Source organism: Pseudopodoces humilis, chromosome 2 (assembly GCF_049639895.1).
Source record: "Pseudopodoces humilis isolate 2021_Gansu_Grassland_sample_001 chromosome 2, ASM4963989v1, whole genome shotgun sequence".
In the NCBI taxonomy this organism is placed as follows: Eukaryota; Metazoa; Chordata; class Aves; order Passeriformes; family Paridae; genus Pseudopodoces; species Pseudopodoces humilis.
In genome coordinates, this window is record NC_142201.1 from 39,199,790 (window position 1) to 39,223,584 (window position 23,795).

A 23,795-nucleotide genomic window follows, 5' to 3' on the forward strand; every position below is an offset into this window, starting at 1 on the left:
GTTTTTCCCTAATTATCAATCTCACTGTTTGCAGATTCATGCTTTTAACTACAGGAATAAATGAGAGTATTCCCTGTCCCCAGAATATCAGTATCTAAAGAGATGCTTAAAATCATTCCTGTTCAAGAATGAGGGATCTAGTATCTAAGAAAACCAACAGGCTAAAGGAGATGAGAGAGTTAATACTTATATTTACACAAAGACATAGTTTACTTTCAAAACAGTAAAGTATATAACAACACATGCCTAACTACTGTAGGTATATTTTTAAATATCCTTCACTCAGATTAAACTCTGTTAAAGTGTGCATAGACCAAGGCATTAGAAAAATTAAAAAGACTTCTTATTTTATAATTTTTGTAAAAACAATCTTGAAAATTTTACAATGTCTAAATATACAAAGTCCTGTCACTTTTTCATCAGTACTTATGTGAACGGATTCATCATTGCTGCATGCATGAACTGCATGATGCAGATCACCGGGTGACCTGCAGTTCAGTCAATGCTGCTGTTCATCAGTTAAAATTCTGGGACTTATTTCCATTCTTCCACAAGAAAAATATATAGAAGTCTAAAATAAGGCCAATTATAAAAAGAACATCTTGTCTCCCAGCTCTAGTAACTGTAGGAAACTTTCCATACAGAGGACCTTTTATCTGGATTTTCTTACTTAACTTGGAGAAACTAACATCAGATTTTATTAGGATACTTTAATTCTCAATACTTTTAGCCTGTGAAAAGGAAGTATACACAGTATTAGTCTCTTTGTCCTTCTGTTCATATCCACTCTATGGATAGAGCAGAAGACAATCACCCTGGAACACGGTTGCTCCTATCATTCTCTTGACAGGGGATGAAAAATTTCTGAGGTGGCACTACTAAAAAAGTAGCCTATGACAGAGTAATTGGATCCTGCACAGACAAAGGTTTTTTGTGATCAAAGCAAAAAATAAAACAGCCACCATCTCCAAGCCACCCACCACAGAACTTTGATGTCTCTATAATAATTTCACTGAAAGTATAAGCGATTAAAAAATTTCTTGCAATACATCTCTATATTAAACTGATAAAGGATAGAAAGGATTGCCTTGCAAGTAATACTCATACCACTCTTCATTAGAGCTGTTTTGATCAAAGTTTTTTTTTCACTTGAACTGTATCTTGCATCCTGTTCTTTTTCTTGCCCAAGAAAGAGTTTGGAGATTCAGAATCTCCATCACCAAATCAGCCTGTTGAACCCACTGAAGAAAAAGACAATACTGTCATTTTTCTTGACAACACTATCATTTTATACATGCCTGATTTGTACCCTCAGTTCACTGGATTATAAAATGAGTTATGAAGAAGAGTAGACCAGACACATTCTTGCTACGAAAAAAATTTCCAGCGTATTTCAAGATTTCAACAAGTTGTGGTCTTGAATATCAAGCTGCCTGCATTTGGCCGCAAGTTTATTTTTTTTTTCTCCTAACTCTGTTGAGGCACTCGTAAGTTGCTCTCCTTATATGGGAGAGAAGAAGATTGTAATAGACATACAAAAGAGCACAATGTACCTACTTGATTTGATTGTTTGTTTGTCAAAATAACTAGTCAAATATCAAAGCAGCTACAACATATACCTAAAACAAGACTTCACACAAAGAAGGGGTGAGAGTATAAAGTCTTACAGACGTACCTAAATCAGTAATAATTTTCCTCTCCTCCTGCCTTTCAGAGGAGATGCAAACTGTTAAGCATCACTGAGACTTATTATTGTGTTCCAGCATCCTTCTCCCTCTGGCTGGTCTGTACAACGATAATGTGTGAAATAGCCCATGCACTGAAATTATTACCAGCCACTCATCATGAGCCCCAGGAGATGCAACCACTCCAGTGAGCAATCACAATATCCCCTGGTCTCATACACGCTGCTGCCTAGCAGCTGAAGACCTGCACACCATCTTCATCACTCAGGCCAACAGACACATCCTCCTCTACCTCCTCGTCAAGCTGCAGGCTTCCAAAGGAGTACTTATTTCTAGGCATGGGAGAGGAGCTCAGCACAACGGGGTTTCCAAACACCAGGGGGTGAGTGAAGGGATTAATGACCTCTGAGTCGGAATCACTAGATTCCGTCCCGCTGCTGGTGGAGCCCTCCATCATCTGGATTGCAGCCATGTGATCCATCATGCCGCTGGCACGCAGCGACTGCATCACCGGGCTCTGCTTGGGCTGTGCCCCTGCTGGCATGCCATTGGCCAACATTTTACCTTCTGGAGAAGACATCTTAGCCACCCCACCTCCTTTGCAGTATCTCTCTGATTTATACTCCTGCCCAGGGGTTGAGGATATCTGGCTTAGGATAAATGGATCTGTAACTGACTTATTGCAGAGATTATGGGTTTTCTGCGCACGAGGCCGCTGAGAACCTGGAGAATATCTGCAATACCCATGGCAGTTAGTGGCATGGCTGTCCTCCTCCCCAGTCCTTGCCCTGCAGTCGTGCCCATTTTCTGAGACATAACCCTGAGAGCCAGTTCTACTCAGGCTCATCTTGGGGCTTGACTCCTTGCTACTGGGAGGCAATGGAGTGGCCAGCGGACTGCGGCTTCCCGGCCCTCTAAACATTTCATCAACCAGAGAGCTATGCCTTGGCATCCTGGGGCTTCCCCCAGTGTAGAAGGAGAGATTAGCTGTGTTATCATCAAGGTACTCTTCAGAGAGATACTGGGAAGACTTTAGAGAAGCTGAGGAATCCCTATACCTAGTTCTATTGCGATTTTCATCTCTGTAGTGAATATAGGCACCACTGGTCAAATCACCCTCATAATTGTCATTTGTTTGGGAATATGACCGGGTTATTTGTCCTCTGAGGAGATCATACTCGCTATCTACATCACTGCAGTCAATGAAAGGAATGGAGGTGCTGCTGCCATGAGCAGCCCTGGAAGCTGGACCTGTGCTTGGCTGCTGTGATTGAGGTCTGTTCTGCTGCATCCTATCCTTAGCAGGCTCCTCTTCTTCCTCCACTGTTGAGACCACTGCTCCATCCATCTTTCTGCCTTCCTTTGGGCTCTTCTTCAAGGAAGGGCTCTTGTGCTGTCCAGTGTCTTCTGCTGAAGATTTCACCTCCTTCCCTTGCCGGCAGCTCTGCACTGCTGCAGCATCATTGTTGTCTCCATAGGCTCTAGCACTCTGGAAAGATAACAGAGGGAAGGCAAGGGGGAGACAAGGGAAAGACAAAAGGGGAGGGAGGGTGGGAGAGGTTTGGGAGGGATGGGAGTCAGGAGGAAAAGGCTGCATGTAATTACATGCCAGAAATTTGCATCTGCAGCAATATAGGAGTCTCTTGGAAAAAAAAAGAGGTAACCCAAACCCCAAAACTAATTAGAATTTAAAAAAAGAGGTTTCTGATCTTGAAGAACAGGAAAAAACAGAGGCTAAACAAGGGAAGAGAAGGCAGACTATGCAGTGATAATGTAAAGAGGGGTATTTGAGGCGTTTCCATGCTCTAAGGCAGCCACTAACACTCTAAAAACATCAACCTGTTCACACTACACTGAGAAGTTGCAGGAAAAGATAAAAACGTAAGAGAAATTCTGCATAGCCTAAATACACAAAAAAAGTCATGTGTGGGCTCTTGAGCACCCTACATTCACTCCCTGGAGCACATCTGCCACTGGTTCATAGGCTGGCTTTTCTGCACACATCTGCCCAGCAGCCATGCTTCCATCTACCTGAGCTTGTCTCAGCAACATTAAAATGCTACAAGCTATTTGAAATGGGCTCTGTCTACAACAGAATTCTCTTAAATTTGCAGAAAGGAGAGAGCCTGTGAATATCAAAAGGAAGAGAGGCATGGAAGGCAAAGGTTTAGGTAGCATTCTTAAATGCATTAACCTAGTAGCTTGCTCATGACTTTTTAAGCTCTACCTAACACCAGTTTATGTGATCAAAGGTTCACCTCCACAGACACAGATGAGCACAGAAAACACTGTCAAGTGGAGAACCCACAACAACTGAGTCAGGAAAATGAAGCTTCCTGACCTCTGTCTCCTCTGAAGGCTGGCCCTGGAGGGCCATCAGCCCATATGTTTGGGATGCCAGCAACTGGAGAAACCAGAGCCAAAGAGTTGGAAGAGGGTGAGGCCACTGGTACTGTCTGTGCCTGTGGGAGTGCTGTTTTCTGCATTTACATGTGTGGCTGTGTGTTCATGTACTTTATGTGTGCTTTCATGTGTGTGCCTATAGTGAATACATGCTCAGCCTAAATACCAGCTGGACCTGGGAGCTTGCAGCTGCTGCAGCCTCACCACTATTGGGCTTTTGGACTTGTGAACTCCTAGCACATAGCAGCTGTCAGCATAAGATAAATACATGCGGTATCTACCAGAGATAATGGCTCAGAAGGCCAGAAGTGCAATTTTTCTGAGGAAATAATTGCTCTCCTCCCCGGTTAATACCTGGTTAATACCAACCTAACACCTTGAAACAGGCAACCAAGACCTCTCAGCAAAGAAAAGTAATTACACTTTCCCCAGATGCAATAGCCAGCTACAACCATGGACCCTAGCAGCAACACTGAGCATTGCAATTTTTCAGATGGTCATTAGTACAGCTCAGACAAGCTCACTGTTCATATTTGTCTGGTTGTCTGTAAGCAGTGCTGTTTCACACAGCAGAACCTAAAGCTTATGACACCCAGGGCTCCTTAGCTCCCAGTTAAATGGTAAGTGAGCAGAAAACTATGCTCCTAGGGTTTCAAAACAGCAATCAGTGGAGGGTAATCTAACAAGGAATGTTTAAAAGGATTTCATTTCCAGGGTTTCATCAACATCACTGACTTGTTTTGGCACCTCTGTATGCTGTTCTGAAGGCTGTGCAGTCAGACTCCTGATGGAATGAATCTTGCTGTGTTTCCTGGAGATAAAAGGAAAATCACATAAAGAGCTGTTTCAGGGTTTTTTTTTTCCTACAAACAGGAATCAAGAGATATGCCTCTTTTAAAACAAAACCTTTGAATAACAGCTTTCATAAAATTTTGCTCCAAAATAGATTAACATTCCTCCTTTCTGTATAATTTTCATGTGTTATGCGTTGCAAACGTACCACTGTAAGAAAAGGGAAAAGCACTGAAGCAAAAATGGTCCATCAGGTAAGCATGAATCATCAGCAATGAACTATTGTATGGTCTTTGTGGCATTTTGGCCATTACTTTTAGTTCACCATGAGCATGATGAGTTCAGACAGGACTGGCTCTAGCAAGCTAGAAGACTTCCAGTATCCCTGGAGACCTCTCTCTTGAGCTTGGCTGAACTTTTTCTTACTTCCAGTTTTATTCTTGATCTGAATATGTCTGTTCACATACATTAACCACATCCCAGAAAAGAAGGTGCAAATCAAATTGGGAGAAACTTACCTGTGATGTAAGGATGTTCACTGCTGAAAAACAGATTGAAGACTACTGATTTTAATTGAATTCTAAGTTATGAAATACCTGCCAAAGCATTCACCGGATATCACACATGTGATAAACTGTCAAACCAGTAGAGAAGGAATTTTTCCCTTGGACAGAAGCCAAGATCTCAGACTGTAACTAACTGGAAGTCATGACTTTTCTTAGATTATAACACATTGGGATAATAAATTTATTTCCTCTCACCTTTCAAACTGCACTTTTTTGTGCCCTCCTTCCTTAACATAGTCAAGAACTTGCTTCTGAGTCCGACCACTGGAAGGAAACCAGAGTTAAAGTATTTAATACAATATACTACCTGGTATCATCATAAACTTGTATTTGGCTTGCATATAAAGTCACAGCAACCAGAAAAGTATTTGTCACTATCAGCAGAAACTCATGTTAAGATCATACAGGAGGAGACTTGGTCAGATACACACAGATTTTTAGCATTTTACATTACTTGCCTCTTTTTTTTGCTATGGAGCTACTTTTTGATGCCATTTCAGAACTGCTTAAATTCAGTTGTGTGGGCTCTACAGGGTACTACATTACTGGGAAGTCACTACTAATACTGATAAACACTGGAACCAAGATGAAACCCCCTAACATGCACTTCATTCCTTGGTTGCTGCTATAAATAAAGCACACCTTTTCTGCAGAGATTTTGGGCTGGAAATCCCAGTCTCTCCTTCTGCTACAGGGTGTGAAGTAGTGAGAAAGCCCAGCACCGTCTATTGTGCAAAGCTATAAACTCCAAAGCAAACAGAAAGCAGCACAGGAAACCCACACCTCAAGAATGCTCAACTGAGAGCCAAATTCTTCCAATTCATTAGAGGCTTTCAGGGCCTGGAAAAGGTTACTCAGTGTAGTAACACAGCTCACAGTGAGTGGAGGATGAAGCCAAAACCTGCTTTCCAAAGCCTGAGGTAAGTTGAATGCACCTACAGTTTTCTAACTACTTCAGGCAAAAACTCAGCAAGTTAGAGCTTGTTTATGCAACATAGGTCCTTTCATCTTAATTAATTTACTTTGCAGGCAGCAAACAAAGTGAGAAGAGAGTCAGAATGGCTATATATATACTAGGTTCTTGTGCAAGGCATCTAGAGCGCATCATTCATCTCAGCAAAGAGCATTTCTGGCTGTACAGCCTGTATCAGCTTCACAAACAAAATAAACTTTATGAATAAAAGGATTTCCCCCCTGGCACGCACAATGCAATACCTACAATCGTGCTTCTGCCAGTGTAATGAAAAAGAAAAAAAGCCAAAACAGTAACCCAACTATTAAAAGCTTTCTTAAAGGTCTAACAGTATCACATGTATACGTGGTCTTAGCAGAGGTGGTCATCTCACATAAATCCTTTGTGAGCATAAAGTTCCCTGCATAAAGCCATAAAGCTTTTGTCTGCATAATATGGGTTTATCACAGGGACGTGCAACAAAAATACAAATCTCTACTCTGATACATAGGAAAGACCCCATCCTAGGAGCAGAGGATTCAAAGAATCCCCAAAAATTGCTAGCTAGTGTTGCTTAGGACACAGGTGAATTTTCTTGTGCAAAACCAGATGGACACTATATAATTTCTATCTTACCTCCAGAAAGCTACTTTGCAACAAAATTAATGCAGGGTTTTCCCCTACAGTGTTCTTTGCACTATTCTGGCTGAGAAGATGCAATGGAAAATATAAGGGAGCAAACAATAATTTAAAAAAGGTGAGCTGAAAATGACAGGTTTAATCCTAGACCACTATGGGTGTGATTTGGAAATGGAGAGGCAATAAAGATGGAAAGAATGCACATCTTACCTGAACCTAAATGAAGAACCTCTAGAAAAAAGAACAGGCTTAGGCTTTGGTTTAGGTTCCTCAAAAAGCCTGAAAAAGGCATGATGCTCCACACAGATCTTCCAGAAAGACTTGCAAAAATCTCGACTGGCCATAAGGAATTCCAGGTTGTCCTGGAATGAACTCTGAAAATTTGGACAGCATTTGCAATTGAAGCTGGTAAGCAACACAGATTAGAAAAATGCATTGACAAATCAGGTACTACACTAAGAAAAAAAAAAAAAAACCAACCCAAAAGCTTCTTCCCAACTTACTGGCTTTCAGGCTTCCTACCCTTGTAACATTGAGACATCACTGGTCTGCCTGTCAGTAACAAAGCTATTGTTCAAACTTCCTTTCATTGACAAATATGACAGAGATAAAGCAGTGGTTTGAATGCTAATGAGAAGAAGTTGATTATATGCTATACCTTAAGAACTGATGATACAGGACCAGAGTTTCAATGAGAAAATGACTCTGGAACATTCTATTATGATTGATTCAGTTTACTTGTCCTTTGCCAGGACTGCTCACCTGAGATGCCAGGTTGATGTGCACAGTACCAACACTGAACACAAGCAATTAAAATATTCAGGAGGTGATAAAAACCACGTGTGATCTCTGAGTGGAAATTCACCAAATAACCTTTTGTCAACTTCATCAGCTCCTAACAAGGACTTACATTCACATCAGGCCGTAGTTTGATAAGAAAACGTTTCCTCTTGAAGCTCAGCTTTCGAACCTTAGCCCAGTTGAAGGCATTGATCTTGGTGTGACCCTACAGAGAACAAAGCCAGCTGGGTTTGATCATTCCAGATACAAATGGAAAAATCTAAACCACTAAAGAAGCTTGTCATAAATTAATCATCTGTTCACTTAATTTGAAATGATGATATTTCTTATAACTCATCCTCTGATAATGCAAACCATAAACATCTGGTGCAATGACTTAAGGCAGGCACTTATTAAACTCTTGTAATACAGGACTAGTTACTGTGAAAATATTCAACCCAGTATCACTGCACAAGACAGGGTGGGCCAGATTTTGTGGACTAAATCACCTTCCAAAGGTGGCTCATTCTATTTCCACCAATGACAGAGAATGCAGGGAATCCAGACACTTGTCACCTCACTTCCATGAGGTAGATTTCCTCCCTCTTTTTATGTCTGCAGGGCAAAATAAATATCCCTTTTAAATATTGCTCAACTGTGGAAAAAACAAGTAATTGCAGGTTTTGTATTGGAAGTACAAAATACTGTGTGTATTTTGACCTTTCATAAGAAGCAAAAGCAATCTAAACAAATTATTTGTCTCCGAATACCCACAAATTTATTTTCTTGGAAAAAGTAACCAATACCATAAGCAAACAGCAAGAAGGAAATTATCCTCATAATACTCCAACTCCCAGCCACTACATCATTAGCCTCTACCCTCCAGAAGTTTCATTCTTCATCTATGTCAGCACGCATTGGAGGTGTTATGTTAAAATATTCACTACAGCAGTTTGTTCAATGAAGACTTCAATACAAACATTCCTAGAGCACAGCACAGAAGTTTCAGAGAAGTACTACAGGATTGCCAAATGCAGAAACCCACGTTGATTTGGGCACCATCACCAGACAGCTGTAGGAGTAATGACAGTGTAATGATCTCTGCTAAGTCAACCAGCTGTCTAAGAATAACATAATTAATCTCCTAAAAATAATCAGCAGCACTGACACTGATTTCTAAATAAATGACAGACTTTAACATAAGTCTGACTACAGCTTACGCCACTTGAGAGTGAACCTTTATTTTCATTGGGGTCATTCTAATGAGATCCTCATATTTCAATTTCCATCAGTTAGAACCATAATCAAAATAAGAACTTAGCTCTTGACCTATGAAGTGGTTGAAGGAAGCCCTAAGCCTACTGACAGACGCCAATTGCAGGGCAGACTCCAGCAGGTCAGAGCCCGACTTCCTTTTCAGCATTCAGTCTTAGAGCTTTACCCAGTACAATTTCCAAGCTTTTCAGAAACTTTGAGAACAAAACAAAACTGTTTTGAAAGTCCCAAACACATTAGGTCAAGAAGACATGACTTCAGACCTTGACAAATCAAGTCTAGGGCCATCAACCTGCAGCTACACTTTAAAGAAGGATCTCAGCTGCCTGCTGAGACTCTGAGGTCTGTGCTGCTTTCTGTGGATGCACACTTTCACCTTGAAGATAATCTTAATTTACAAAGCTTGGCAATTCATTAATTCAGCTGATGAAAATGCTGTGGGGGAGCAGGGGAAGGGCCTGAACATACAATTGCTTGAGTTATGTGCATCCCTAACAATGTCCTAGTATTCTCATGTCTCAACCTATGCTTCAGTTTTGGGGTTCTACTACCAACTCATTTAATTGATCTTTTTAATTTGCTGCCTCTTTTTTGGCTGTTTGTTTGGTTAAATATTTTTAAATCTTATCTCAGAGCATTTGGGTCAGACACTTCTGGGCTTGTTTGTTGCTGTTACTTTTCTTTATGAAAGGACTCAGAGTACTTTGCACTGGAAACACTAGTATTTTAATTACAGTCAAACAGTTAAAATGAATAGTCTTGTTTGACAATTGTAAAAAGGGACATTTTAAAAAATAGCTTACCTGTTTTTAGGACAGAGTCAGGTAAGCAACTAAAGTGAAAGCAGCTGACACCAGCTGACAACCTGTAGCTTCACAATTGTAAAAGCCAAATTTGTTATTTACATAAGGGGAACTGCAGAATGAGAATTTGACAAATTTACTAATGATGCTTCATGAATATTTATAGACCGACTGGAGTTGGAAAAGAGAGGAAGGAAATAGAAGGAAAACAGTTTGGATCTTTAAGGGAAAGAAGTAAGATCCATGGATTCAGCAAAGATACAATGGCCAAAGCTGATCAAGAAAATGGTAAAAACTTGAACGAAGTAATACTACTTATATCTTATATCTTACTTATATCTACTGCCTTCATCCTCCTGCATGGACTCCAGCTGTCTGTTGTTTTACTTGTCTCTGCTTCTCACCCACTTAATATGCACCATGCCTGCAAGACCTACCTGCTCCTACATGTAGGAGAAGTCAGCACGCAACCTGCAAAGCCTGAGCCACGGCTCAGTTTGCACCTTGAACAGCACACTGCAGATGCAGCTGGAGTTCTACAGTGTGCATTCACATAAGGCAGGAGTCCCTGGAAGTGAAGGACCTAATGCAGCTATAACAGGTTTAAGATCATCCTTAGAAAAATTTTGGAAGTTTGTGCATTTTCCCAACTGAATACTAGTAGACATGGATGACTTCCTGAATTCTGACTGCTGCCAGAAATCTTTGTGCCTTATGAAGTACAAAATCAAGTCCCAAGCAGCTCTAACCTGAAACACCAGAATGCCTGTGTTGGCAACAGCCAGGTTGATTTTTGTCCCCTCCCTGTCCTTGGCTGGATGCAAGCGTATCCCGTACATCTCCAGCCGACGGGCAATCTCCAAAAGCTGGAAGTCAGACTCTGCTGGTGTCTGTCCCCTGAGAAAGAAAACACAGAACACTCACAAGCTTGTCACACCTCTTAATAGAGATCAAGAAGTCCTCCAGAGAACAGAGACATTTGATCAAAGAGACTGGAAACTGTCAGAGGTATAATATCTGTATGGTTTTTCTACATCCCCAGACTTGTATCAACTACAACAACAACTTACTCTAAACAAATATGAAAGAATACACAGATTTTACAGCATATTAGAAATTTTGATTGCTCCAATTCTGAGACACCTGTTAAAGCTAGATTTTAAACCATTAGCTCTAACAGAATTTACTACCTTCCTTTGTTTTTTCCACTGGAAAACATGCCATATTCCTAAAAAAAAATCATGAATGGAAGCATGTAATGATGCTTATTCATTGTAAAAGTGAATGTAGTACCTAAGTGAAGTAAAACAGAAGGTATGAAAACCTCACCATAAATGTTGTGAAGCCATAAGCACCACCATCATTAATTGTGATGAAATTATGCAAAGATTTAATTATTACTACCATAAAAATGACTACCACTCACCTATTAGTCAACCTGGCTCAAAAATGAAACTGTTCACATCTTGAAGTGTTCTTGACAGCTACGAAAGACTTTTTAATGCCTTATTGGTACTTCTGTTCACCAGCTTCTGAGTACAGGTCTTTTCTCCAGACATTAGGATACCAATTTGCATCACCATCTTGAATTCTGTTCCCCCAAATCCATAATTTTGCAAGTACTCTGTGCTTTTCCAAAAACTATCACTAACTTCTTCAACCTATATCTCAAAATACAGCGTGGAAAGGTTGAAAGGCAACATCAGTGTCCTTGAAACCAAAGGACTACTGTCAGAAGTGCCTGACTGATGAGTCGTGATTTGCAATCATACCTGTATGCACAAAATCAGCAGTAAAGCATTTTGTATGAAATAGACTGTAAAATAACAGCATGCTTGAATGAGTATCGAATCAATTGCGCTTTAAACATCTTGTTATGATGATGGGAAAAAGGCAGGAGTAACCTTCAGAAAGTTCATAGGCTTTAACAGTTTTTGAGAAGCAACCTTTGAGAAACTCAGATGTCCAAAGTTCTTTTGTACTTCAGATCTAGCACATACTTACCATTAGAACTACTCTACAGGAAAAGAAGGCAAATAACAAGAACAAAAAAGTCTTACATGTGGTTACGGTGAAATTCCATGATTTTGTCTTCTAGTGCTTCTTGATGAGGTATATACTTGTTCTTTGCTAAGTGTTCACGATCTATGGTTTCATCAAAATCCCCAATCTCAGCTGTGGAGAATTGTAAGAGGAGTCTATTAAAATACTACATTACATCTGAATAATCTGGTCAATCCAAAAGACCCAGACAGCTGGGAAGAGGGCAGAGAAGCAAACATAGGTCCTTGCAACCTGTGTCATGGTTTCATGATTCAGATTCCCACTACATTATCTTTCATAGATTACTCTCTTCTCCTCTGTGTTAGTATTTGATACATGAGAAGAAGCCCCAAGATTTCTCCCATCCACCACAACTAAGTTGTTGGATGTCAGCTGAAGAGATGAAGCCATCAGTGCTACCATGACCTGTGTGTGAGGTAAGGGCAGGGGTAACAGGGAGGGCAGCACTAATTGAGCAGAACTCATCCATCTCTCTCACACTCTCTCATGCTGCTCAGGTGCCTCTCCTTGGAGCAGCCAGGCACTGGGCTCCTCTCCAGGCCCATGTCCCGCATGGTAACCTTTGAGAGAAAGTCAGAAAGATGGTTCTGTTTGCTTGTTTGAACAGTAGCTTGTAATCCACCTCATGGGATTATGAAACCTTTGTCTTCATCTAATTCTGCAGCAGTTTGAGACACATTCTGTCTCACTCCTCCTCAAAGCTGCTCCCATCTGCTGCAGTTATTCAACACTGTGTGTGCAACAGTATGGCACACCCACCTTCCATTTTGCAGCCCATTCAGTGAAATTTCCTTTTTTTGGCAGGTGTGGGGGTGAGGGGCAGGCAATCTATCTGTGGGTGCCAAATTACTATCTTGTTGCCTGCTATTCTTGGAATATCTCTGAAAAATCTTGCTATTAGTTTTTTCACTGAACAAGCTGAGCAGCTTCTGCCTGCAAACCTGATGGAGTAATAGCAACGTCGCTGCAACAAAGGCTGCTACCTTGGTAACGTCAGGAAAATTAAAATACAGTGCCCTCAAATTAAATGCAGGTTGCAGTCAGACACGTTGTTGCACGGCTGACCCAGGGTAGGACAGACCCACGCTCAGACAGACACCCCTGCTTCATCCTCGCCTCAGCTGCGCCCATGCAAATGAACCCCTGATCCACTGCTGGTCAAACTAAGTCTGCTCAGAAAAAGGAAAGGTTTCAGATCACATTTAAAACACCGTATTTCTGACAAACTGGGATCAGATGTACCTTAAATGCACAGGGGAAACAGCAGCCTGGTGTTGGCAGTGAAAATGAGGAACCAAAGCATCTGTGAATGACAGAGCAGTAGCTTTTTTGACCCAAACTGCCTGCAGACACATGATGACATTTTTTACTTTGAAGGTCAGAGGTGGAAAAGAGTTGAAAACTAAGACTTTCTGATTCATACCCCCTCATTGACCCGACTGGCTCTCAATCACTCCTTAAAATGGTAGAAATACTATATAACCTTTGAGAATTTCCCTTTTTAAAATTGTCCTGTTTGTCCCCATCTCAGAAACAGCTCTCTGCTTCCAGTTTTACTCCTCTCAGACTCAAAAATCTTCAAGGTCTGTTTTTAATCCTACCTCAAATAAATGGCAAGTTTTTGTTCTTTAATGAAACCTTAAAGCCACCTAAGTTTGCAACACCTCAAATAACATGGGCCTGGATTCTTCAAAATGCAGCTCAAAATCCCTGTCTGTGTACACAGATGAACTTAGCACACCTCCTCTAGGGCTTTCTTCAGAGACAACAGAACAGGAGACACTTTCTTCACCTCTGTATGATTTCTAAAATGTTCTCAGCATTTTTCAACTGCTGATCCATTATCAAAATTGTCTTCCTGGCTTTCAAATTACTTCTGAATTTGTTCTCTCTGACCTGCGACTCAACAAGGTTTTACTTCCCGCCTTACCCTCATTTTCCACCTTAAATTACTGTCTAGTAGCACTCCATTGAGAATGAGAGGGAGTTATATTGTAAATATTGTCAGCCTCGCATGTGACTATTCTTTAAAATCTTATCCTGTGATTTAGCCAAAGACTTCTTTACACTGCTGATGGTTTTTCTCACACCTTGCAAGTGCATTACACCACGCTGTATTCTCTCTGCATTAGCACTTCTGATACATCTACTGCTTTGTATTTCAGCTCCTTTCCTCTTATGACAGAATTATAGAATTGCTTCCTTTGGAAAAGACCTCTATGATCATCAAGTGCAGCTGATAACCCAGCCCTGCTAAGTCCACCAGTAACCATGTTCCTGAGTGCCACATCAACACATCTTTTAAATACCTCCAGAGATGGTGACTCAACCACTTCCTGGGGAAGCCGATTCCAATGCTTGAATTTCTTATTTCCACAAAGAAATTTTTCCTAGTGTCCAATCTAAACCTTCCCTGGTACAACTCGAGGCTGTTTCCTCTTGTCCTGTCACTTGTTACCTGGGAGAAAAGGCTGATCTCCACCTGGCTACAATCTCCTGTCAGGCAATTGTAGAGAACCCTAAGGCCCCCCAATCTTCCTTTTCTCCAGGCTAAACAACCTCGGCTCCCTCAGCTGCTCCTAATAAGACCTTTGCTCCAGAACCTTCCCCAGCCTCCTTCCCTTCTCTGGACACACTCTAGCACCTGAGCGTCTTTCTGAGGGACACAAAACTGGACACAGGATTTGAGCAGTGGCCTCACTCCACAAGCAGTGCTGAGTACAGGGGGACAGACGATCACAACCCTGGTCCTGCTGGCCACAACTATTCTTGACGCAGGCCAGGATGACACTGGCTTTCTTGGCCACCTGGGCACACTCTGGCTCATGGTCAGTCCACGCTTCACACACTCACTGTAGCTCATCCTTTGCAGCATCCAAGCGTCCTCTCACTTCTAACACTTCTTACAACGCTCTTAAGGTAGTTTTAAATTGAATGTTTGAAATAAAAATTTCATTCTGTAATATACATGCTAATTTAGCAGAAACCTATTTGCTGTCATATTGTGATTTTATGATAAGTAACAGTCTATAACATTGACATAAGCTTGCATACATAATATATGGGCCTCCTGGAATCAGATATTCCCCATGGAAACCACTCATTGGCACAGCATTAGTAAGACATACAGTAACTAACCTGTATTCTCAATCTTTCCCTTTTGATACCATTACTCTTATCATCTGTTTACTCTGATTTTTATTGCAGACAAATAAATAATATTTCTTTTGCTATTTAAAAATAACCTAGAGACAAAATAAATAAAGACAGCCATGCAGGTGAGATACAGCTATAGACTCATACCAGAGAAAATTGTCACAGAAAAACGTTCATGAGACACAAGATGGACAAATGTCAACTGCAAACTTCTAGCAGAGGTTTCTAGCAAACATGATCATAAAGCAATACCTCAAATGAAGAGAGACACATGCATTAGGGTGTCCACTCCTCAAAACCTTTCTTGGTGCACAGACATTTAGTAGGAAACAGCCTCCTAGAACGCAGTTTAGCAAATGAGACTCAATTTCCTCGAATGATCAAGATTTTTTTTTATACCCTGAGATTAAAGCAAGTTAGAACTAGCTTAACTGAGAAAAGAAATACAGCTGGATTGCTGCACACTGTAACAGGAAAAAAAAAAAGAGACAAAAGCCTCAGTAGTCAAGGACTTTATTTTTTTAAGTCTGTGCTACCAAAATACTCAATTTTAAAACTGTATGACAACTACAGAATTTCACAGCATCTTAACTGCTACTCAGTCACGCTGCTCAATGATGACAGTGGCAAACAGAACCATAAAATACCTGCCCTTCCAACAGCAATTGATGAGGAACTGCCCTAACACTCATAAAATTTATCTGCTCACCTCCAAAGAGCTTCCAAATGTCTTTGCTGACTGTAATTTCTATGCAGCAGCATTACAGTGGAAGTACACAATATGGAATTGCACAAGCACCATGCAAAACAATGTCTATTACAACCATTATCCTTGCTGCTAAGTGGTTTTTCCTAATGTTTTTCTCAAGATGAGTATCCATAAAGTCTTGAAAGGGAAAACATTTACTGTCTTTCAAGTGATGTGGAAGCTAAAAGAAGTTTTCATGTCATGAACAAAATTAATGTATGATTCTACTGGACAGTGTTATTGTGCATACTTTGCAAATAAAAAAAATTAATAAATAAAATTAGGGGCTTAAAATCTATTGTTTTCTTCCCTATCAGTTTCCTCTTAGGACTGTGATTTAGTCTGGCATTCTAAGCATGTTTACTTACTACATTCTCTAGACAGCATACAGATCTCCAGGAATTTGAATACTCTACTGACATGATGCAAAGTATAATAAAACAGGATTTCAGCAGAATTCAACATGTTTGCCACTGCCTGCAAAGTCTGCTTTTTAAATGATCTTTGGCAGCCTATCAAATGCTTTGAAAATTCAAATCCAGAGACCAGAAACTCTTCTTTATTTGAAATAGTAAATTATCTCTATTTGAATGTCATTATACAGAACTACAAGAAATTGTCCATATGGCTTAAACCTGTCCCTAAAGCAGCTAATAACAGGGAACCCTGCAAAGCATGTCCAACCAATCATCCTGTTTATCCATCTGGAAAGAAGAAAAAAGGGAACTTACACTGTACTATATGTGAGATTAGGAGGGCAGTGCTGGTATCATTGCATGTTAGCCTTCCCTGTGCCAGGTCCTGCTTCACTTGCAATGCAAATAGGTACCTGCAAAACAAAAGTGAAGAAGGAGTTACACAAAGCAGGAGGGAAAGAGGGGACAGTATCCCAACTCTGGCTTTGACTACGTGTTCCCTTCACGTTTTGGAATCTACAGAGGCCATCTGAATTACCTAAGTTTAGAGGGTGAATAAAACACAACAGATACTGTATTACTGCCATTGGAGCTGCACATGGTGGCTGCTTCGAAGAGCCAAGATATCTCTCCTTTTCTCTCTTCCTCCCTCCATTTGGAACCAGAGCAACAAGATATGACAATGCTAGCAAACGTGACAGCTATTAAGTACTCAGCAAGAGATAATGCAGCTGCTTCTAACCATGAAGATAAACCACTGATTTAGAGTTATCAGTTGGTTCCCTACAAAGGGAACTCTAAACTTCCACCTTGGCACTCAGTTGGGAATGAGGCACAAAATCTTGATCTTGACCAAACAACTCTAGTTAGCTCTGATACCTTTGTGGCCCCAATATCTGCGCTGTCCATGTACCAGCCCTATCTAATATTGCCTCCAAACCCTTTCAGCCATGCTTGGCAATTCTACACTGCCAGTTTAAATGCAGAGACAACAGAAGTCAAAGACATTATTTCAGCATTTAAATTTGTTTTAGCTTCAACAGAAATCGGCTTAGTTCCACTCAGTATCCAATTCTAGAGCTAGCAATGGGCATTTTTCCTACAGCTGGTATGAAACCTGAAGTGGAGAGACACGCCTTAACAATCCTTCCAAAGACTGCAGCTCCTCTGGAAAAGGATCTCAATAATTTTAATAAGACTATATTTTAACAGGTTTAGAGAAAAGCTCTCATTTGAACAGTGAGTTTCTGAATGAGAAGATGTAGGTACACTAAATGAAAAGGGAAAGCTGATTTGAGGAGTATGGAAAAGTACTGTGTGTGTATACACTGAAATAATACAGCAGATCTACATAACATCCTTTTGAAACATGCAGACATCTGTCTACCCATACAAAATTCACCCTGGTAGAGGAATATAGCACAAAAACGTTAGTCTCTTCTTCAAGTGATGAAGCAGTTCCCCATGGATATGCTTTCACATCCTACACACTACTGTGTATATATATTCAGATCCCCTAGCATACATATTTAAAATCTATACAAAAAAAGTCATTAGGATTAAGAGACACATCTTCAGGTACAGAGAGAGATCACCAAAAATTAATTTTCACTTCACATACTAAGAAACAGGTATGCAGAATATCAATTCAGAAACATAAATGTTTCATTAATAACATCACAACATCACATTGCAGGTTTTCATTCATCCCTTTGTTCTTTTTACTCTTTCTTTTATGTTTTAGTCTTTACTAAGGAAATACTCCTTCTTCCTACCCCAAATTTCTAATTTTCTCTTTCCAGGCCTTCAAACAATATCAATAATTTATGTTTTTTATTCCAATGCTCTATTGCCAAAATAAAACATGACAAAGATAAACAGTGAACATCACAGAAGTGGACTTGTTCTTCATAATGGAAGTCGTAAGGACACCAGAGCTCTTTGCAAAAGAGGACTCTATCTTTTGAGAAGATTGGAGATAAATAGTGAAAATTTTGAATCAGAATGGAAACATGTATTAAAGCTAATAATACTGTAGGACCATGAAAGAGTGAAAAGCTGCAGTGAAGAAATACTGCAACAAAACAATGTTTCTGACCATAAATGAAGGACCTGCTAGTGAGAAAGAACCTTAACAGGTCCCTCATACACAGATTTACTCACAAAGAAACAGGATTTTTTGTGCCAATACAGGGTGAAATTCAAAGCTTAAATGAAGGTTTTGAAATGCACTGAAAAGCATTTAAACATTAGTGTTAAGGTACTGTGCATATGTGTGTATCCTTCTCTACATTCTTATTTGGCATTTCTCCATCTCCAAAGTCACACTTCCACCTGTGCAAACCTTTGGCATTTGTGCTGACAGGGTCCAATGCTGCTGCAAATTCAGCAGCTCACTCAACAGAGCTCTCTCCCAGATGAGGATGCAGAGTCACATTTGACACCCCAGAGTGCCAGTACACAACTTCATCATACCAAACAGAGAACTCTGTTGCCAAACTGACTTCTCTTGGGGTTAGTAAAACTCTCCCAGGACTCCAAGGATGAAAGGACTTCCGCACTTTGCAGAAACACTTAGAACAGACTGCAGCTGAATCTTAGAGCCTATTCTTTCATGTGCATTCAACGCTGGGACAAATAGCACCATGCTAAAAGTAAGAGGCAGTCATCAATCCTCACCCAGTCACCTCCAACTCCATGTTCTCCCCTCTGTCCATCAGAGATTTAACAAGAAGAAATAGTCATGCAGCTACTAACCTTGTCAGTTCCTCCTGCAGCTGAGCGTGGTCAGGTGGGAAAAATTTTACCACAAATTTTACAACAACGTGCTTCGGTCCTAGGGAAAATGACAAAGGAAGTTAACAAACACCAATAACATGCTGGCCAAATATGCACAATGATGTACAAGGGATGATTCATGTAACCTGCAGTGCATACAGACATGCTAACCTCCTGTCCTTTGCTAGTATGCAGGATATTTGGAGATTGGCCAATAAAATTTACACACAATAAAAGAGAACAGTAACTTGGTCAAGGGCTACTCTGACAAAAACAAGTATGTTTTTAGCAATTACATCAGTTGAGCCAATAAAATATATGTGAATCTACTTTCCTTGCTTCAGAACAGGAGGGAGCTAAAATACACTCTACTTTTAAGTCCACTAGCAAATTACTATTTCTGTTTTAAGAATAGCACAAGTGTTCCAATTGTTACAAGTATGACCAGTGACAAAAGGACCAACACACCCCTGTCTTGCAAGAGGGAGAGCTGCCAGAGCATGCACTCATACAAATATGACCAGAAAAGCACCTAGAAAAACTGAATCTCAAGGGCAAAACTCAATATATTAGGAACTTGTCTGATATTTGACAGAGAAACAAAATAATCAGAACCTTTCCTGTTCACTTCTACTCTTTCCAGAGCTGGTGGCTAGTTATAATTTCTTGTTCTTTCCTACCACCCACTGAAACTTCCCCTATCCCAACTGTTTCCTCCTCTTGGTCTCTGAAAAGTCCCAGGTTCTGCAGCAATGTCCACACAGTTGTAATACACCTGCCAGCTCCTTCCCAGGAATAAAGCCCTCCTGTTCTTTTTCTTCTCTTCTGATTCCTGCCAGTCAGCAGTGTATGTTCCTTTAGTCCTTCTTTTACTGCACTCTTTTTCTCTACAGAATTGTTGCCTCCACTGCCACCAGTGCCTCTTCCAGTGACTGACTAAACCCCAGCCTCCTGTGGGATGGGGGCAGCCCGTTCATATGCTCATGTGACATAACTTCAGGTATCTCTTGTAAGGACAGGCCAGAATTAAAGAGTAATTCCAACAACATTCAGTGCAGAAGGTTGAGAATATAAAGATTTCAACCGACAGAGTCCTAATTTATTCAAGCACTCTCAGACTGAGGAAAGAAATGTCAACAAGGAAGTACTTACTTCTAATCTGTTTCATAACAGGCTTCAAAAGATCGAGCCACACCTGAAAACAAAAGAAGGTGGTGTAATCATCTCTAAACAACCAACCAGAGGAGCATTTTTAATTGCAATACCTAGATTATCAGTTACCTATCTGTTTTTTCCAGTGTAGTCATTATGCTTTCCTTAATTATACAACAGTGGATTTTCTCCCCAAAATTCTGGGGGATGCTCAGAAAACAGCACTGTGAATGGGCACAGCCTTTAAGGCAGTAGAGATTCAGAGAGCTGGGCAACACTGAGGAAATCCCCCCCTCACTTGTCCCAGACACCAACAATCACAGCACACATGGTCAGGAACCATTAATTTTGTAGAAAGAACAACTGAAATGGAGAGTTTAGAAAAAGACAGTCCTGTATTGTCCTTGAGTTCCAAACCCTGGATAATCTTGAGAAAGGGAAGTGAATGGAGCTGGTGTCTTTGAGTCTGGGAATGCTGGACAAATGGAGAAATGAGATGGCAGCAGCCTACTCATGGAGTATGGGGGACCCAACAGGAATCCCAGTATGAGGTCTGGGCACAAATGTGGAGCTCTGCTGCTGGGCTCCATGGAGATGAAGGAGCCTCCCTCCCACCACCTGCCAGAGGAACGTCCTCTCAGATCATGGGTGTGAAGCAGACAACAGGACAAGACATGGGTGGGAGAAAGCTTACTTTTGATCTATGGAACATTTTCTCTTTTCCACAAACCTGGGAAATTCAGGCCCAGACACTCTTAACTGGGGACAGCGTAACTTCTGCACATAGTTGACTTGACAACCCATTTTCCAGGACAGTGTGCAGAAGGTAAAAGCCAGATGATTCACAGGGCCTGGAGACAGCTCATAGTTCTCAGCTGGTAACTACCCATGCCCATGATTTATATTTTGTTATCTCACTAAATTGCACAGGGCCTCCCTTGAAGACATCTGGAATTTGAGGAAGAACACCCTACAACCATCACAAAGGTTAAAGCCATTAAAAAACAAATTAATTGAGTCTTCCTCTAGAAAAAGAGTATGTATTAAAATGATTACTTCTTTGACCTTTAATAATTTTAGAATATGCACAGATTGAAACATACTCAAAATATCCATATCCCAAAATCACCTGAGAAGCCAGACAGGAGCAGGCCCGTATTACTGCTGTAGCTGCTCCAATGCCATGTGCCATTTTTATCATTATTATCATCATGAATGATTCCAATTAGCAGAGACCTCACAGCCCTGCCCTTTCCCATGCAGCAATGTTACTCACTAGAATTCTTATGTTTCTCAGTCTAGGAAAGTCTTTTTCTTTTGTTTCAGAGATTGAAGAAACTTGGTTATCCAGGAACAGCAATACAGTTTTTCTCACATACTAAACTGGTACGGACACACTTTGACACTTGAATAACTTAAAACTGTTTTGTTTCAGAAAGTTTGCAGGTACATAATCTGCAACAAAGGTCAGGGACTTTGCCAAGTTTAATGAGAGAGGGAAAAGACATCTTGAATATGAAATAGCCAATTTACAAGATTATGAGAATAATGTATTTTACTTGAGGCCAAGAAAACAAACAAACAACAAAACCACCACCACCACCAAAAAAAAACCAACTCTCTCTTCTCTCCAGAGGTGGTTTGTGGTACAGCCTGAGCACACAAATGCACCATTCCTTTCTCAACTTTCCCAGCCATCCTACAAGCAAGTAATAACACACTTGAACAGACTGCTGGATACTGAAAATACACGAATGCATGTAGTGAGAAAGATGGGGCAAAATGACAGTGTTACCACTATGGCCAAACCCTAGCAACCAAAACTTCTGCATCATGCAGCTCCCACACTGTACCTAAACACCATCAGTCTGAGACTGGTTTATAAACTGGAAAGGAAAACTAATGCAAGGACTTAATTAAGATTAATGTTTTTCATTTTCTCCAGAACTACACAGCTAGATTACTCATTTGCTAAACAAAGGCTGGCATTCCATGATGGTGACCCGATTTCAGCAGCTGGAGAATTGAGGCAGACATCAAATGTGATGAAATTCTGTGAAACCCCAGGCTTGGCGACAGTGCCTCATTTTTCTCCTTGTCCCAGCAGGAAGTGGAACACTCAGACCCTCCACAATCATCTCCCATACAGATCTTGTCTGCTCCAAGCATGGCATGCTTGAATATATACAGCTGCCAGGCAACTTGACATACCACTGTCAATATGTCAGATATGAGGTCTGGAGCCTTGCATGTTGAAATAAACACAGCCAAATTGTGAATATATGACTTCACATACATATGATTACATCGAAACAAATATGCTCTAAATATTTATTTTTTTCCTTATACATTGCTCTCTACACTGGAAAAGCAACTCATTCTCTTCAGATGATATGAATATAAAATATGCATGTGTGTTTTATTTCTCAGACATACCATTTACTTCAGGGTTTTTTACTTGCACAATGCTTGAGTTCTACATTATGGCCTTTATGAAGCTCAGAGAATTTTAAATCCCATGGGAACATTCACCTCAATTGCATCATATCAACTGGTTACAATAATTTAAGTGTAAATAATACTCTCAGAGTGCTGCTCTGCATTGAAACAACAATTCATAATCAAATCTTCTGCTTCAGAGTTTCTGTGAGTTGCTTTCGGGTGGTTGAAGGCATTAATTCCACTGAATTTCACCATTCTTAGGGGACAGCTGACTAGATATCGGCAAGGTTTGTGGAGCTCCCCATTTTCCAGAAGCAAAGACTGGACCAACCAGCAAAAACATGGACTGGTGCTCTCAGATATTTGGCTAGAACTTCCTTTTGCCAGAGTAGGAGCCAGCTCAGCTACCATGCTCAGTGCAAGGAAGCATTTTCCTTCAGGTCAAACTGGCACTGTGCTTAAGGGTCTTCTCCATCTTCCTCTTCATCAGAGCCCTGCATCCCCCACTGTGATTGTCTGGACATATTTCCAGCCAGTCAATTCCTGCCACTGTGAGGGCCTCAGGCAGTGGCAGCACCTCAATCTCTCCTGTGTTCTGCCTCAAGCAAATAAACCACTTTGTTTTCACAAGACTGAAAATTGTTGGTTTACTTCAGGTCTCTGAGCAAAACACAGACAGTCATCTATTTAAAACTTAATGACCTGTGAAGTAGAGAAGGTTGATCAAATGACCTTCTCTATTTTCTAGAAAACTAAAAAGCAAACGTATATTCAGAAGATGTTAGGATTTGTTTCAGTTTTACATACATCCATCAATAATGTCAGAATGTCATTATTAACACAGCTACACAGACCCTCTGCTGCAATGGTACTGTACAGTTGCACTGCTTAGAAAAGTTACATTAAGCCCTCAAGTTACCTCAAGCATTAGCCAAGGGTATCTGGCAGAATGCTAATCCTTCTAATGAACTGTGTTTTATGCAATTCCAGCAGCACACTGTGAAGCAGATCCCTTCTAAAGACTGACATCCACTTAAAAAAAATTCCTGTTTAATTGTAGTTAGCCTAGAACACTATGACAGCATTCTGTTTTAGTGTCTATTGTCTAATGTCTGTTCCTGACAGACAAGAGATTCCTACTATT

General features: G+C 40.6%; 1 protein-coding gene across 8 annotated transcripts in view; it reads right to left on the reverse strand.

The window, feature by feature from the left end:
• Positions 1-23,795, reverse strand: part of FARP1 (FERM, ARH/RhoGEF and pleckstrin domain protein 1) — a 202,438-nt gene that overhangs the window by 43,702 nt on the left and 134,941 nt on the right. For 7 of the 8 annotated variants that reach the window (XM_088068130.1, XM_014250734.2, XM_014250703.2 and 4 more), the window contains 10 exons: positions 20,210-20,252; positions 19,037-19,115; positions 16,595-16,692; positions 11,956-12,070; positions 10,645-10,792; positions 7,948-8,043; positions 7,248-7,411; positions 5,642-5,710; positions 4,824-4,899; positions 2,937-3,174 (listed from right to left, as the gene is read on the reverse strand). In XM_088068130.1, the coding sequence (XP_087924256.1) occupies positions 2,937-3,174; positions 4,824-4,899; positions 5,642-5,710; positions 7,248-7,411; positions 7,948-8,043; positions 10,645-10,792; positions 11,956-12,070; positions 16,595-16,692; positions 19,037-19,115; positions 20,210-20,252 (1,126 nt within the window). The remainder of the gene's footprint in view (positions 1-2,936; positions 3,175-4,823; positions 4,900-5,641; positions 5,711-7,247; positions 7,412-7,947; positions 8,044-10,644; positions 10,793-11,955; positions 12,071-16,594; positions 16,693-19,036; positions 19,116-20,209; positions 20,253-23,795) is intronic. The other variant, XM_014250723.2, reaches the window with a different exon arrangement.